At 47.4% G+C, this 15,498-nt stretch overlaps 1 protein-coding gene across 1 annotated transcript in view; it reads right to left on the bottom strand.

Annotated features, from left to right (window-relative positions):
- Window positions 1-15,498, bottom strand: part of LOC128913179 (uncharacterized) — a 48,847-nt gene that overhangs the window by 8,134 nt on the left and 25,215 nt on the right. The window contains exons 2-3 of the mRNA XM_054210302.1: window positions 7,315-7,433; window positions 3,923-5,662 (exon numbers count right to left, since the gene is read on the bottom strand). Coding sequence (XP_054066277.1) covers window positions 3,923-5,493 — 1,571 coding nt within the window. The 5' untranslated portion in view covers window positions 5,494-5,662; window positions 7,315-7,433. The remainder of the gene's footprint in view (window positions 1-3,922; window positions 5,663-7,314; window positions 7,434-15,498) is intronic.

Here is a 15,498-nt window from a genome sequence, read left to right as displayed (position 1 = left end):
GGCAGAGGTTAAGGAGCAAGAAAGCTCTTGAAGAGGATCTGCCACTGCTGGAAAACCACCATTTCCAAAAGCTGCTCCTGCCCAAACAGATTCTGGTTGGAACATGCAGAAAGAAGGGACCATGCTGAGGCACAGAGAGGCAATGGGATGTGTCCAAGGTCAGTAGCAGAGTTCAGAACTGGAATATTATCTTCTCTTTTTGATCACGCCACTGCCTAGCATACAGACCATAGTCTCAGAGAGAAGCTGAGCCTTCATTTTTCATTTTACAGTGCTTCACGATCATCCACTTAAACATGGAAAGTACTCCTGAGTATTACTGTTCCTCTAAGTGAAGGTGACAGCAGCTCTCTGCTTATAAGGTCTGCAGACCAGATGCCAGTGCTTATTATGGTTTCCATAACCCAATAGGGATATTTTTAAAAAATCTCCAGACGTGACCTGCAGTGGGAGTAAGAGCCAATACTACCCAGAGAGCTGAGCTAAGGAAGTGTGACTGGAGACTAAGAAATTCAACCCACCCCATGGTTGGCCAGCTAGAGGTAAGAAAGGCAGTAATGCAAAACCCATATTGTGTGAAAGGAGATTTCTTCATCCCTGGTTTGACTGCTCTACTTCTAGTTGTGATTAGATCTCTCCTGCATGATGTACTGGCCATGCCGTGTGGGGGTAAGTACTGTTCTGCAGAGCAGTTGCTCCGCACCCCACCATCAGTGTGATCAGAGGGATGTAGCAAAACAGGCAGGATACAAGCAGCTTTGTAGAACCAAAACTTATGGCTGCTCCTTTAACCTTTGCCCCTGGCTTAGGAGGAAGAGGGGACATTGCCAAGAAAAAGGAATATTGCTCCTTCCTCCGGTCCACTCCCCCTGGCCGAGATCTGGGCTGCCAACACCAATGCCTGCTCAAGCACTCCCCTCTGCTCTCATGCAGAGCTGCAGAAGTGGGGACTCAGTTTTCCCTGTTCTCTCTTAGGACAGATGATGCAGTTGGGCCAGCACATGGTTCTTTCTGAACAGCCTTTTAAACCTCTGGGCCATCACCTCTGAACCTCATGGAAGCAGAGCCACTAGGTGTGTGGTGTACAGCTGGAAACGCATCTGCTTTCCTTCATGGTCTCTATGGGATTCTTCATGGTTGTATCGTTGTCCAAGCCAGCAGCTCTCAGCCCTTTCCACATGTTCCTGACTCTTTCTGACCAATGGAAATGTTTTTGTCCACTCCTTCCCTGCTGGCACCTGCCTTCCAGATTTGAGTCCTCTGCTATGGGAAGCTGTTATTGTACCCACCAACCCAGTGTCACCCCAAGTACACCCCATCACTCTTTTCAGGTAGCCTTCTTTCTTAGTCATGTCCTTTGCTTCCTTGGGCACGTTCTTCTTGTCACCTTGCCCGCCATTTCATAGACAGGAACCCCAGGTCCTTGCCACGTCCTTATCCTGAAAAATTCACTGCTTAAACAAGTTCAGAAAATGGACTATATATTGAAACGCGTACAGGATTTCGACCTAGATGTCAACACCCCTTCCCCTCCAGGACTACAACCTAAGTTAAAGGTAACCAGTGCCCTATGAGGGGGCTAAAGCCGCCATAATTATGAAGCTGAAAATTAATCTCCACTGATGAAATATTAAGCCATTTGAATGAGTCTTAAGTAATTAACTATGAATTACTAAGGAGGTAATTAACTAACCAGACAAAACTGCTTTGTGAAACTGTAACATTTACACAGAAACACTGGAAAGTGAAGACAATTTCAGCTATCTTATTCTGTGATGCTCCACCACAACATCTCTATCAAAGGCTTGCTGAGCTCAGTATCTGTGGAAATGGGACGAAATCCCCAGCTTTCAGCTCATTTCATTTGAGACTTAGAAAAAAAGTAGTCTGGATGTCAGCAATCGTAATTTAGGACCCAAAACATCCAGACAAAAAGCATCCCACCTCTGCTGTGAGAATCAGCTTGAGTTATATATGAATATTCAGGTACTTTACAGTCTCAGGTGAAAATGATGGAAAATTGAGAAATTTCCAGATAAAGGAAACTGGAGTTTCCCACTAACCAGTATTTTGGCACTCCCAACGAATTTGTCTTCCGCCTGCTATCCTGAAGAAATTACAACCTCTACCATTAATCGTTATTCCTGTGGAAAATAAACAGGCCAGGGTGGTTCCTTCACATGAATCAGCCTCTCTAGTACTGGAACCACTCTCATTCTAATTTTTATATCAATTGTCATTTTGGTGTTAATAAAATCACTTCATATATTTTAACAAACCCAACTAGGGAGACTGAACACATTCACAGAAACAAAACCCACTGAGCATACTAAAAGCACAGAAACCACGCTGAAACCATAAAGGCCCTAGAGAGAAAGTGTTTGGAGGCTGGGAGACTAGTAGGAAAAAAGATCATATGCACTACCCAGTTCCTGTATACTTTGCTACGCATGCACCTTGGGCTTCAGATACTAGCCAAACCTTTGATCTACCTGGAGACAGCTGTTCTTATGCTCTTACTCATGGCTTGTGCCATTCTGTGTATTTTATTTCACATCAATGATAAAAATAGCCCTGCTCAATGAAAATGGTTGCATACCGTAACTTTCTTGTCTGTTTCTTCATTGGGTTTTCATACTCTAGAACAAAAGCACAAAGGCTGGACAACTGAAGGAAGCATTTAGGGCTCTGACACCACCTACTTCACCTACGTCCCTTTGGATTATAAAGTTGCAGAAGTATTACTGCTTGTTTTTCTGGCTCTGTCTACATGGGGAGCTTCAGCTCCACAGAGGCTCTTTCAGATGACTCATTCCTGTGCTGAAGTCACTCTCATCTCCTCTAAAACCTGAGTCCAGTCTCAGAGCTCTAGCATTCCAGAAATACCAAGCCAATGTACAAAGCTGACACCCTGGCGTCTCACACACCGCATCTGTGGATGTCGGAAGCAGCCAGGAACCAAGTCAAATGTAATTCTTGGTGAAGCCAGTCCTGAAAGCCAAGTGTATGGAAACAAACCACTCCACCAATATTTACTCCTCCTTTTCCCATCAGCCTTATCTAGTGAAAAGGCAGTGATAACTGACCCAAATTCCTAGCTTCCAGAACTTTGCTGATTCCTGTTGGTCCACCTGCTTGCATAGAAAGGGATCCTCATTTCTTTGGCAGGAGGGAGGTAACAGGACTGCAGTGTCCAAAACCAGGATAGAGAAAGCAGTCCTTGTGAAAATCTTACCCAGAGAAGGGCAAAACCCTGGTTGGAGAAGAGGGAGGAAGGCTTTATGTAAGTATTTTCTGTCACTGCTTATGTTGAGTTGGCAGAAGGACAGTATTTGCAAGATTTTCAGTCGCTGCCTGTGCTGGTCTCCAGAGAGTTAAAGTCTCCAGAAAGTTAAAGACTTGTAGCAGCCACCTTGCTCTTATTTTGCGTGTTCACCACGTACAGGCAGCAAGTGAAAGCACTTGTTGCTGCATGTCACACTACCTAAATTCATGTCCTGCAGTGGTGGGACAGACTTTACATCTTTTTTCAAAGGAATCGTATTAGTACTTTGTATTCCTCTGCTGTCCTCTACTTTTAACAGATGTTAAAAAAAAAAAAAAAGACTTGTCAACAATTTATTACAGAAATAAAATGGGCAGGAAATTGAGTGTCAGGACCAAATGGTTGCTGTCTGGACAGGATTAAGACATACAAAAAGGCAAAGTCTAGATGAAAATGTTTTTTGATGTTTAATCCCATACAAAGATGGAGCTTAAGCTCAACAGTTTAAAGACATGTCCATGTGGCTATCAGAGACCCTAAGATGAAAGGCTCTGACAACAGTGTATTTATGCTATGGGAGTTAAATGTAAATATCATGAGAGAGACCAGATCATTAACAAGGGAACTGCTTTCAGGGGACCCCACAGAGCATGTTACCTTTTCTTAATAAGTTCCAGGGCTGAACCTATGAATTCATCCTTCATTTTTTGTAGCTTAGCTCCATAGCTGGATAAGTCTGTGGCTTCTAACAGCAGCGATGAACAGCAAGAGGACTGGGCTTCAGAAGCCAGCGACTGCCCTGCAAGGTGGAGGACATCATTTAATTGTCTTGTCTCTCCTTTCTGCTGCTCATCACTGAGGATTTCCTGCCCAGCTCTGTGTATTGCTACTGACTGCAAAGGTGATCGTGGAATAGGGCTAGAGCAAATGGGGACCGGGGATCTATCCGGGCTGGAGATCTGGAAGGTTCTGTCCTTCACCTCAGGGCTGCACATTCTGAAACCATCCCACGTGGCTGGATATTGGGAAAAGCTAGCAGAGGTGTGGTTTTCATGGAACACATCATCATCATCCTCCGCTGTGACAGCAGCTTCATTCACAGCGTTGGTCCCCAGAGCTTCTGGACAGAGGTTCTTACTGTTCTCCTCCTCCAGGGTCTGGTTTGCAGGCAGACCCTTATTCAAGCACTCTGTTGGCCCACTGCTGCTGGCAGATGAATATGCCTCCTTACTTCTCATTTGCTTGAATTCCTCAAAGGTGGGTATGTAGAGCCTCTCTTTGCAGCGGCCTTTCTTGCTCTGTCCCAATGTGGCTTTGACATCTGTTTCCCCACTATATTGTTCCAGGGTTTCTGCTGTTCTGGATTTGGCCATCTCATGGCTTTCCCCAGCATGCTGAAGGGGCAAACTGGGGGAGCTATTCTGCCTTCGGAGCTGAAGTCTCCTCTGAGCCTCCTGCTTGATGTCTTCTGGACTGATGTTCCTGTGTGCAAAACACAGTCTCTGCCTCCCTGTGAGGCTGTGCCTGAAAGCAGTGTGTTCCACCAAAACTGTGCAGCAGTTGACAGCACAACCATTCTTGTACTGCCGGCACATCTGGCATTCAAAAAACTCCCGGGCCATCAGGTCAGGCAGGGCCAGCTGTGGACGCACTGGCTTGCAGGGCTCTGCCACCTTACTGCTGTGCAGCCTCAGCTTCTCCTTCAGCTCTTTTTTGGCATCCCCATGTAGGGCTCTTTCCTCTGCAGAAGGGAAAAGCCACTGAGGCACTTTGGCAAAGGGAGGGAGGAGCACATTCTGTGCTGATCGAGATGTCTGTTTAGCATGAAGAGAAAGGTTTCTCAGAGAGTCCGATGTGCTCTGTACTGGGGCCACATCCACACAGCCTTCTGTCCACTGACTGGTGCCTCTATAGCGAAAGATGATCTCGTTATCCAGGCTCCGGCAGTGAGAATATAGCCCAGAGTCAGCAACTGTTGACCAGTGAAGGTTCTCCACGCTCCGATACATCCGGTTTTCCACAGGACTGGCCAAAGGTGCCTTGCCTGTGTGGCAGGAGTCTAGAGTGTGGAAGTCCCCAGAAAAAATATGAGTGTCTAGATTCTTTAGTGGATGCATGCTGCTAACCGAAAAATCCTTTAAGCCATGTTGTGCATAAAGCTGATTATTTTGGCAGCTCAAGACCACCCGGCAGTGTTCCTGTCTCTCATCAACACTGATGTATGTCATAGCAAATGCACATGGAGGCTCTAAGACAGTGGCGTCTAGGGGGAGAGGAGGGAGCTGGGGTGTCGCTTAGATGCCAGTCAATGTCCACAGACCACAGACAGCAAAGTGTGCTGCTGGGTACTCACATAAGAGAGCTCTCACATGGGTTGAGTCGCCATGCGTAGAAGACCTGTGAATGGAAGGAAAGATGAGTTACTGAAGCAGCCTGGTGATGACTCGCAGGATGCAATACCAGGTCTGCTTCCAGGGAATGCAGAAGCCAAACACCAACAGCTTGGGTAGAAACAGAGCAGCATAACTAGGAGATGAGCCACAGGGCTTGGGGCAGGGAATCTTTTCCATCTCTAGCCAAGCCAACAGTGGCCTTACACTACCCATCCAAATTTTAGACCAGTTTACCCTACCTACCCTCAGCAATTCCCTCACAGTAACACTGCTCAACTCTAGTGAGGAATACTCAGAAGTGCTTGCTGACAGCCCAGCTTACTCACACTGCAGTGCTAAGGAGATGGGAGGCTTACAAGAGATAATGAGGTTCTTTCCCTCAAATGGGGTGCAGACAAGAGTTTGTGGGTTGAGGAGGCTGGGGGTGGGAAGGGATGACATGACAATGTGGTCTCCTGGAAAGCTCAAGTAGCAAGGAGGAAGAAGAAGGCTGTCTGGTGGTGGTTTTGTCCCTAAGAGTCACACTGCAGCCCCTTAGTGCTCTGATTTACCCTTCACAGGGAAGATGCATATGCTTTAGTGACTGGTAGCCAAGCATTTCCAAGGCCTTTCCAGTGCACAGACTTTCACAAATGCACCCTCCTGACCCCTTAGCAACAGGCCCAAAATGATCACCCCAAAAAACAGCTCATCGGAGGCCCAGAAAGAGAAGGTGTGGTTTCCAAGGCTGTTCCTATGATCTTTATTCAGCATTGTAAGGCCCAGGGAACTTAAGTGACTAAATCACATGTTCAAAGCAATGTGGAGAATTAAATCCCAAAACTTCAGTTTGGGCCAGCAGGATGTAGCCTAAGTGTCAAAGTCATCCTTGGAAGCGGAAAGAGCCTCCTTACATTGAATGGAGTGACTCCAAATTTCTCTTAAGGATTTAGGCCTCATGGACTTGACAGCAGTCACGCAAGACATCAGTGTCTGCTACAGACCTGCCCACTCCCTCCCTTGGCAACCAGAGGCAAAGGGAATGAGTGAGTGCCATATTTAAGGAGAACAAGATTGGGCAGGGGATATGGGGTTAGCCTGAGATTCGTAAGGGCAACATAGAGCTGGGATGGTGGGGCATTGGTCTGTAATAATAAGCCAGGCAAGAACCAACTAGGTTAAACACGCAGGAAGAGGTCTTGGTAAAGCAAGACAGGACCATGTAAGTTACAGCCCAGACTGTTTGCTTTGCAGTGCAGCTGGGTTCTCCACACGCTGCCAATCATTCAGGCAGCACAGCCACCTTGACCAGGAGGGGAATGAAGAGGCTTGTTACTCCCTGAAGGATAAGACACCTCAGGCATCTAATCGTGTGAGGCACCAACAGACATCTTCCACCTGAGGAGAAGTCTGAGGCAGTGTATTGCCTGGAAGCCAATCTTGGTAACTCGCTGGTAGCTTGATTCACCCCTTGCCTAGAGTGGTTCAAATTAGCATACTTTCCCCACATTAATGAAACCATCTCTAATCTAATCCCAGAGAGGGAAGGCAGAGCTGCTCCTGTGGATCACCACTGAATGGAGAACATTATTTCCTCCTTCACAATTGCTAAAAGTAAAAATTAGAACTAGCTCTCAAGGTGTGGCTGTTCCCCAAGATGTCACAGGCACTTCTCACCCAGTCTTCTCATGGTGGGGCTGGAGTTTCCCTTTCTTCACGGCTCTGGAGGAGCCCACAGGTGACAGCAGAGAAACGTGAGGATCAGGACTTTCTGTGATCATAGGTTATAACATGATCTGTCAAGAAAGAGAGAATGAGATGATGTGAGAGCCAGTCACTGAGCAGGGAACAGGGCTCCTGTGAGTGCTGAAGGGCTCCTGTGAGAAAGTGCTGTTAATGAGGGATGCCATGGCCTGTCTGGTTGGTCTGTGATCATTTCACAGCCACGGGAATAAAAGCCACTGTGTACTTTCTGCACTCTGCTTTCATACCAAGTAGAAAGAGCAAACAACCCTTGCTGTTGTGAGAGCTGAGAATAAAGCAGTCCTTGCCCAAGGCAAGGAATTATATACAGTAAAGCCTGAAGAGAAACCAAGGCCCATGTGAGGCAGGTTCCTGGGCTACATGCTTGCTTGGCAAGCTCTGCGTGTGTACGTGTGGGAGCAAGGGAGCCGGAGAATAAAGTGCACAGGCAAGGGGAGAAGCAGTCAAGAGAGGAGCAAGGTAGCAGAGGCACAGAAATGATGGGGTGGGATCTGTCTGTGGCTGCTCCCTTCACCAACAGACGGGGCAGCATTGAAAATACAATTGACTTGTGTCCTCATGGTCTCTCTTCAGGTGGAAGTTCACTGCTGGGGCCCGTAGCACTGACCCCTCTTTGGGCTGCAGGACAGCTACAGTGAGAGCAGGCCAGGCAGCAGGAGAGGGTACCCCCTTGCCCTGCAGGGAGAGCAGAGGCCCATTTCCCCAGCGGGTGTGGAAGGTGCCCATGCTCACGAGCACTGACAGGCAGCAGGGACGTGCCAGGGCAGGATTTTCCAGAAGATGCGCGTGGGGCATCAAAAGTTGCTTTCAGGGAAGGAGCAGCTGGGAGAAACCTCTTGTGGGCAGAGAGGGGCAGGCAGAGAGCGAAGGACAGAGAGGGGCAGGCAGAGGCAGGTTTGCAGAGTGGAGGACGAAGAGAAGAGAGAGAACAGCCACAGCCAGCAGTGAGAGACTGCAGGAGACAGAATTTCCAGAGGAGGCTGTGCAGAGTTTGCTGACATGTAGGCAGGCACCAAAAATTACTGGATTCAGTGGAGGAAGAGGGAAATCTTGTTTCCAAATAGTTTATTTTAATCTTTGTCACCCAACAGAGCTGAGCTTTCTTTCTCTAAAAAGTGACTTTTTGCTTTAAGAAAACACTTCAGACACGGGAACTGTGTCTGAACTCTTTGATACTTTCAGGAGAGCTCAGAGCAAAGGTGCATGTGGATGTAGCTCACAGGTGGGTGTACAAGGGGGTTCAGTGCCCTGGCTGGAGTGAGAAGGAGCCTCCGATATCGGTGTGCTCTGGTTTGCCTCATGCCTTCAAGGCAGCTGTGGAGATCTCAAAACAGCCAGCTTGGAGAGGAGCACCTTTCTTCCCTGTCACTCCATCCTTGAAAGGACCATCTCTTTCCTACTGAACTCTTCTAATCTTGCCTGTTCCCCCCACGTCACCACTCTGAGGGCTGTGCACAGCATGTCAGGTAGCTAAGCTTAATTCCACTCATCACCGAGGCCAACTGCTGCCCCAGTCACGATCTGTGAAGGGGGACCAGCTGTGCTGAGGCACTGCCTGCATTCTCCCCAGGGATGCCTAGAGCAGGAATAAAGCAGAGGTCTCTCTAAAACACCAGATAATTCTGACCTGGCCTGTAATCAGAAAACACTAAGCCCTTCTCCCTCCTTCCCCTGTTGTGCACCATTCCTCATGGCACACAGGAACAGCATCACGGTTTCAGCTCGGGTGCCCGTGTTTGTCAGGTCAGTGACACTGCTGTAACATAAAGCATGTGTCTACACACTCAACTTTAAAGTAACATGACCACAAGCATGTTCTAGGCACTCTGCTGGATGAGAGCACGAGGTGGAGACAGAAAAAAATCCCATCTAAGTTAATATACTTATGGTTGATGTGCTAAAGATGATCCTTGCAGGCTCACTGTACATACAGAATATTTAGCTGCAGTCTTACAGGGTCACCATCGAAGAAACACTGGGAAATACAGCAACATGAAAGAGTTTGTCATCCCACCACCTCAGAGCTACAACTACAGTCTGTAGCTACAGCAGGTGATCCCAGGTATGGAAACTAGCAAATGCCACAGAAGCATGAAGCAACGGAGTGAAGTAAATGCTGATCTCTCACATGGTGCCCCAACTCAGGGTCCTAACTCACCCTCTCCTAAAGGTACACAGCAGTCCTAACGCACCCTGTGTTCTCTTCCAGTTAAATCAAGCAGCAACTTGACAGTTCTTTGTTGCTCCCTGGCATATGTAAGCACTGTGGGTTGCTGCTGCACTCCTTTGTTGACCCACCTGGGTACTTCCAGGCAGTCCTGTACACACTTTCCCAAAGCTAGGGCTTTATTCTAGTCCAGCCCTCCTCCAGGCCAATGCTGACCTAGTCCAGGCCAAATAGCAAAAAGGAGCTCAGCGTTGGCTGCCGCTGTGGGAATGGCACATCATTGCTCTTTTGATCATATTGTCTATGCAACATTTGCCTGTTCCCCGTCTCAGGGACTGAAAAGTTCCTGGTGGTTAGGAGACTCACACCTCCAGTGAGCATAAGACTAAAGGCATCGTGTGCTCAGCTTATTTTCTACCATGTGATTCTGTTTAATCAGCTTCTCCTCCACTACTCTGATAAGTGCCTGCTTGGAGACTTGCCACTAACCTTCATTTTCCTGCAAAATCCCCCCAAAGAACTTATTTCTCAAGGATTAAAGCTTGAAGGATAAATTATTTCTTCCCATACGCGTAAGAACCGTTCTGCCTGGCTGACCTTCCCAGAAAAGCACCAGACGAAGTGTCAGGAGGATGAATCAGGCAAACACAGGATAAATTGTTCAGTGCTGGTGAAAAGCAGTGTGGAGAGGACCAGTCATGTCCAAGGACTACAGGGACATCAGGACAGGGCCCACAAGGCCTCAGGAAAAGAGGCCACCAAATCTGGCAGGGCTGAGTAGGTTCTCCAGTGCTGCTTCGCAGAGTTCACTGCAGCAAGATTTGCTCGATAGACTTGTCAAACAGGGAAGCTTTTTCCATGAGATGGTGGAGAGCAGCTTGCTATTGTCTGGCCTCTCCTGCCTTCATCAGAGGCATCAGGTGAGTCTGGCACATTTTCCACTCTCCGCATTTACAACATCTCAGTCACAAACAAATTAACTTCTGAGTCATGGCCACCACACCAAACTCCTGTTTCTAGGGGAGGGAAGTAACCGGAGCCACCTTAATACATCTTGAAATAAGAGATTCAACTAACCTTTAGGTCTTACTCTAATATCTGCATTGGGTTTTGCAAATTGCACCACTGAACAGAGGTTGGTTTATTCTGGAGTACACTTTCCCTTTTATTTCAGAGATCCAACCAGCTAGAGGGATGCAAAAGGCACATTTCAAAGAGCTATACAAAGGATTTTAGCAAGCTATGATACTGCTGTGAGTTTTTTGCTATCTGATACAGCGAACCTCACAGACACAGCATGATCTGTCTATTGCCATGTCACGCACATCACTTCAGCTGCTTAGCAGAACAACAGCAACCTCAAGGGAAAGAATGCCAGATACGTCTATTTTTTCAAGTTAAAGGTTAACAAGAAAAATAAAGGTGCCTTGGCTGTATTTGCTTTCTTAGCTGTTCACTTAACTAGAGCTGTGCTGCAGGAACTGGTTGACGCAGTGGGATGATTAGGTGACTGCAGTTATATTTCTTGGAGTTTTTGTCCATTGTAGCAGCTGAAACAGGAACAGGGCTTATATAGCGTCTGTTAATTGCAGCAGGAGAGATATGGACCCGGCAGTTACCTAAACCAGTCCAATTTCCTGGGCTTCTTTTCCTTCTTAGGGTAAACAGCTAGGCGTAACTTTCCTTAAGTTTACAGTATTATCACTGCTTTCATTGTCTGCTCCATGGCACAAATCAGGTTTGCTAGCAAGAGGAATAACTGCCACCTTGGCTTCAAAACTAGGTAATATAGAGAAAACCATAACCTCTATAGTCTGCTCACTGTATTTATAGTCCTTGTGTTCTCTGCTTAATCATAAGCATGGACCATGACAACTCTGAGACAGCTTGTCATGGGGAACAAAGTTTCTCTTGAGCCTCTGAAGATCCAGTGCAGCCCAGGGTCTGGGGGTTTGCTGAGAGCATAGGCAATGACATCAAATTTCTGCTGTACAATGAGCTGTTTGCCTTGTCACATTATATTTTCTAACCATTTTCCTCCTTTCACATCTCTTTTCCTCACTCTTTTCTTTTTTTTTTTCTTTTTTCCCTGCTTCCCCAACTCTTCCTCCATCCCACTGCATTCAAAACAAATTTACACAGCCCATCTGTGGCTGCTTCTTAACAGGTACCACTTCTGAAGCATCACCACTGTTACCATTGCCTCCAGAAAAAGAACTGGTCTTGCCCATGGTCAGGGCGGGCTGATCAGAGCAGCCCAATAGTATACACGTATCAGCCAGATATGCCAGAGAAGAGTCTGTCCACATTATCTGTTGATCATCATGGGAACATCCTGCTATGGTGCACACAGTTCCACCAGGGAGAGTGTAGGAATCACCATAACTCCATGTGAACTTCTGTTTTGGTCACACTGGCTCCTAAATAGTCTCAAGGCAGTGGAAAAGCTAATCTCAAAATTATATGGAATCACTTGAAGGTCTTAAGCATTCGTGCCTCCCTTTCTGTGGGATTTTTAAGCTGTTGGGGAACTTTGCTTTACTGACATGAAAGGTTTCACTTGAGAAGCCCTACTGCTCCACACATCTGTGCAACTGGCAGCAACACCTTTGAAGAATTTTTCTGGCTGCTCTCTAAATCTGAGCAGTTTCTCCTTCTTGTGTCACTGCCTGGCTTTCTCCTTGTGTTCCTCCTTCAGAAAGGCTGCGATGACACGATACTTACAGCCTACTTCTAAGGGGAGGCATTCCAGCACACTGATTTCAGGCAGCATATTTTCAAGGTGACCTGCATTCCCTCTTGATTCCTTGCTTTGGGAAACAGTACCCCCTTTTGTTTCACCAATGCACCACTCGATCTCTTGGACAACACTGCTCCAACAGTCCTGCTGACAATGCAGTAGAGGGAATGGAACTTGAGAGGATCAGCGTTCACCTTGCAGCAAAGGAAGGCTGAGTGTGTTAGTTACTGTAACAAATACTCCTGAAGACACCAGCGTGACACCCCCATCATGTTTCCCAGTTGGAGCTGCTTGGCAGCGTTGTCTGTGAAGTGCCCCAGGATATGGCATCACCCATCATCTGCCAAGCTTTCAATGAGTCAACACCCTGGTTGGACACAAAGTTCCTCTGGATGACTCCTTCTCAGGAGGAAGAAAGTCCCATTTACAATAAAGTCCTCTCCTGGGACAGATCACCCACAGTACTTAGGAACCTGCAGGGTGCAACTGATCAATAGATCCTGCACTTCTCTGTAACACCATGAGCCATTCTGCTCCCCTCTTACAGATGAAGAAAGAGCCCATGGGGGTTATAACCAAGCAGAGACAATGCTTAGGCTCAAGTTAGCTGATGTTCAGGATGCAGGTGGTTTCCCCTGCTGTGTACACACCATGAACCAAGCACTCCCATGCCTTTGGGTCATGCAGAGCAGATCTTGCCCACCACCCACCTTGGTCTGGGCATACACACACAGCAAGCGCTATTAGCATCATGAGGAACAGACATGAGCAGAGCACAGACTCCAACCCTGCTCCATGCCTGGCTCCATGCTCCCTGGCTCAGACATACGCAGTTCTTGGAGGCAAGCCTGAGCCAGGAAAACCAATCCAGCCCTCCATGAGATCTGGGAAGTACAAAGCCATATGTGAGCCCATTTTACAGCGTGGCACCTCCATTCCTCCTCCAAATTCCTACTTTGCATAGATATAACATCAGCACTAACTGCAGAAAATGGTCACAATATAGGTACAAGTGAATTTATTATTCCTTGGTGGGGCAGAAAAGATCAAGGCTGTGACCTGAAGGTCAGTCCCAGCAAAGGGTCCAACATCAATTATAACTTCCCAGCGCAAGCTCCAGACTGTTCTCCTCTGACTTCCCGCTGACAGAGGTGCACCCCCAGCACAACCCCACCAATGCTCTGCTGATTGCTAGACATGCCTTTGTGAGCCAGCCAGCCCCGTATTGCCAGCCTAGAGGCCTTTCTCCGGCAGTGATGAGCGGCAGATAATTTTGGAAAGAGCAGACACGGATAGAATGTGTCTGCAGCAGGTAGCTGATGAGGTAGGGAACTACATCTCAGATCATCTAAAACCATCTTGATCCTCTGTATGTGTTTTATGAAGGCAGAGAGGGCAGTGCAAAAAAATCAGGTGGCATGTTAGGTTAGGTGAACATGAGAACAGAGGGAGGGAAGTAAATCAAGCTGGTATCAGGAAAAAGCTGGTCACTCCCTTCCCCTTGCCAGCATGTGATGAGGATCAACAGAGCCCTCACCTAAGCACTCAGCTGAATATTTTTTTCCAGGGCGCACTGAAGACTGGCTTTTCAACTCAGTTTTCACTCACTTTCTGTCAAGAAAGAGGTAAAAAGCCAAGTCACACTAAGTGGGAAAAAAAAAACCCAGGCTTTTTTTTAAGATCATCCTTTAACACATGATTTAATCTCATGATGTGCAGGGCCTGAGTCATGGCACTGGATTTTTTCAAGGTGGAAATACTCATGGCTGGACTAGCAGTACATGACCAATGGGGAACACAGAAAAACAGCTTTTTCCATGTCCTGTGACACTGCCTCCGCCTGTCCCGGGAAGACAACAGAAAATCAGTCCTATAAAGTTGGATCTATCACAGTTGCTGAAGGGATTCCCAATTTCTTGTTCTAACATTGTCCCAAGAGTCTTGGCCCTATCCTTCAAATGCATAGGGCAGGGAAAAGAAATCACGCATTAATTCTAAGAATAAGGCGTACGTCAAAAGTTTCTGCTCCCTTCCTTTTCCCAGGAAGATGTATTTTGCAGCACAGCCATAAATCTCAGACTTTGAGTGCACTAGTGCCTTACAGCATTGGTCTTTCCAACAAGGCAATATAAACCCAAACCCTGACTCTCATCTCACTAGTGGGGAAAAAAAATCCCCCAACCTAAATCTATTGATTTCAGTTCATTAACTTTGCACTGGGACTTAGTCCAGCAGCCCCCAAAGCCCATGGAAGGTGGATGAGCGGAGTCCTTCCAAGCCAACAATGCACGCCTCATGGGTGAGCTCAGAGAGAGGCCTGGGGGAGGGAAGGAGGTGTTCAAGAGGGTGAGGGAGATGGATGATCTCATCCTACACCTTGCTCAGTTACATCCCAAAGCCCTCAGGCACTTTGGCGTATTGCTGGCAGAGGCAGATTTGGCATGAGGAAACCTGGATGGCAGTAGTGTCAGCAGTCCTGGCCAGGCATGGATGGCCATGAGCACTCACATTTCCCACCCCTCCGAGGGTGGAGATACTTAGCAATGCTTCCACAGAAAATCTGGGAGCACTGTACCCATCAGCTGTCTCAGTGGAGGGATCTGTCCTCAGAAGGTCCAGCCCTGCATGTTGCCTGCTACCAGGCAGTGAGAGTCCTGACAAGGAACTGGTGCAACTGGCCAGGCTCTGCCTCTGCGCCAGCCCTGGGGAACATCATGAGATTTTCCCTACCTACCTTGACAAATTTCTTTTTCTCTTTTTTGCGTGTTTTCAACTCCTCAAACACCAACTCCTCCCACAGGCCTCTCCAAACAACTCCCTCCCTTTCAGATGCTGATGCTTTTCAGCTGATTAGACTGTGAGCCAGACCATGAGCTGGGTGTAAATCAGTATAGCTTGTCAATGCTAATTTACACCTGCTGAGAATTTCCCTTCCTTCACCATTTAGCAGAATTATATGACATGTCTTTTATCTCTCCTTGCAGTTTAGCCTGCCATTCCCCTTTCCTGGCCTCTAAGCCTCCCGCTTTGCTCTGAACTCCCTGTAGGTTTGCAGGATAAGTTGCTTATTTGCAATGTAAAGTGTCTCTCAGTGCCACAGCGCCACGCAAACAAACCCATGAGAGGCACATCCATCCTTACTTGCGCAGCAAATCCAGCCCCATCTTTTCCTGCCAGCAGTTCCCTACAG

Source organism: Rissa tridactyla, chromosome 7, assembly GCF_028500815.1.
Source record: "Rissa tridactyla isolate bRisTri1 chromosome 7, bRisTri1.patW.cur.20221130, whole genome shotgun sequence".
Classification (NCBI taxonomy): Eukaryota; Metazoa; Chordata; class Aves; order Charadriiformes; family Laridae; genus Rissa; species Rissa tridactyla.
The sequence above is the reverse complement of the archived record's forward strand: the minus strand, read 5'-3'. Positions and strand labels throughout refer to the sequence as shown.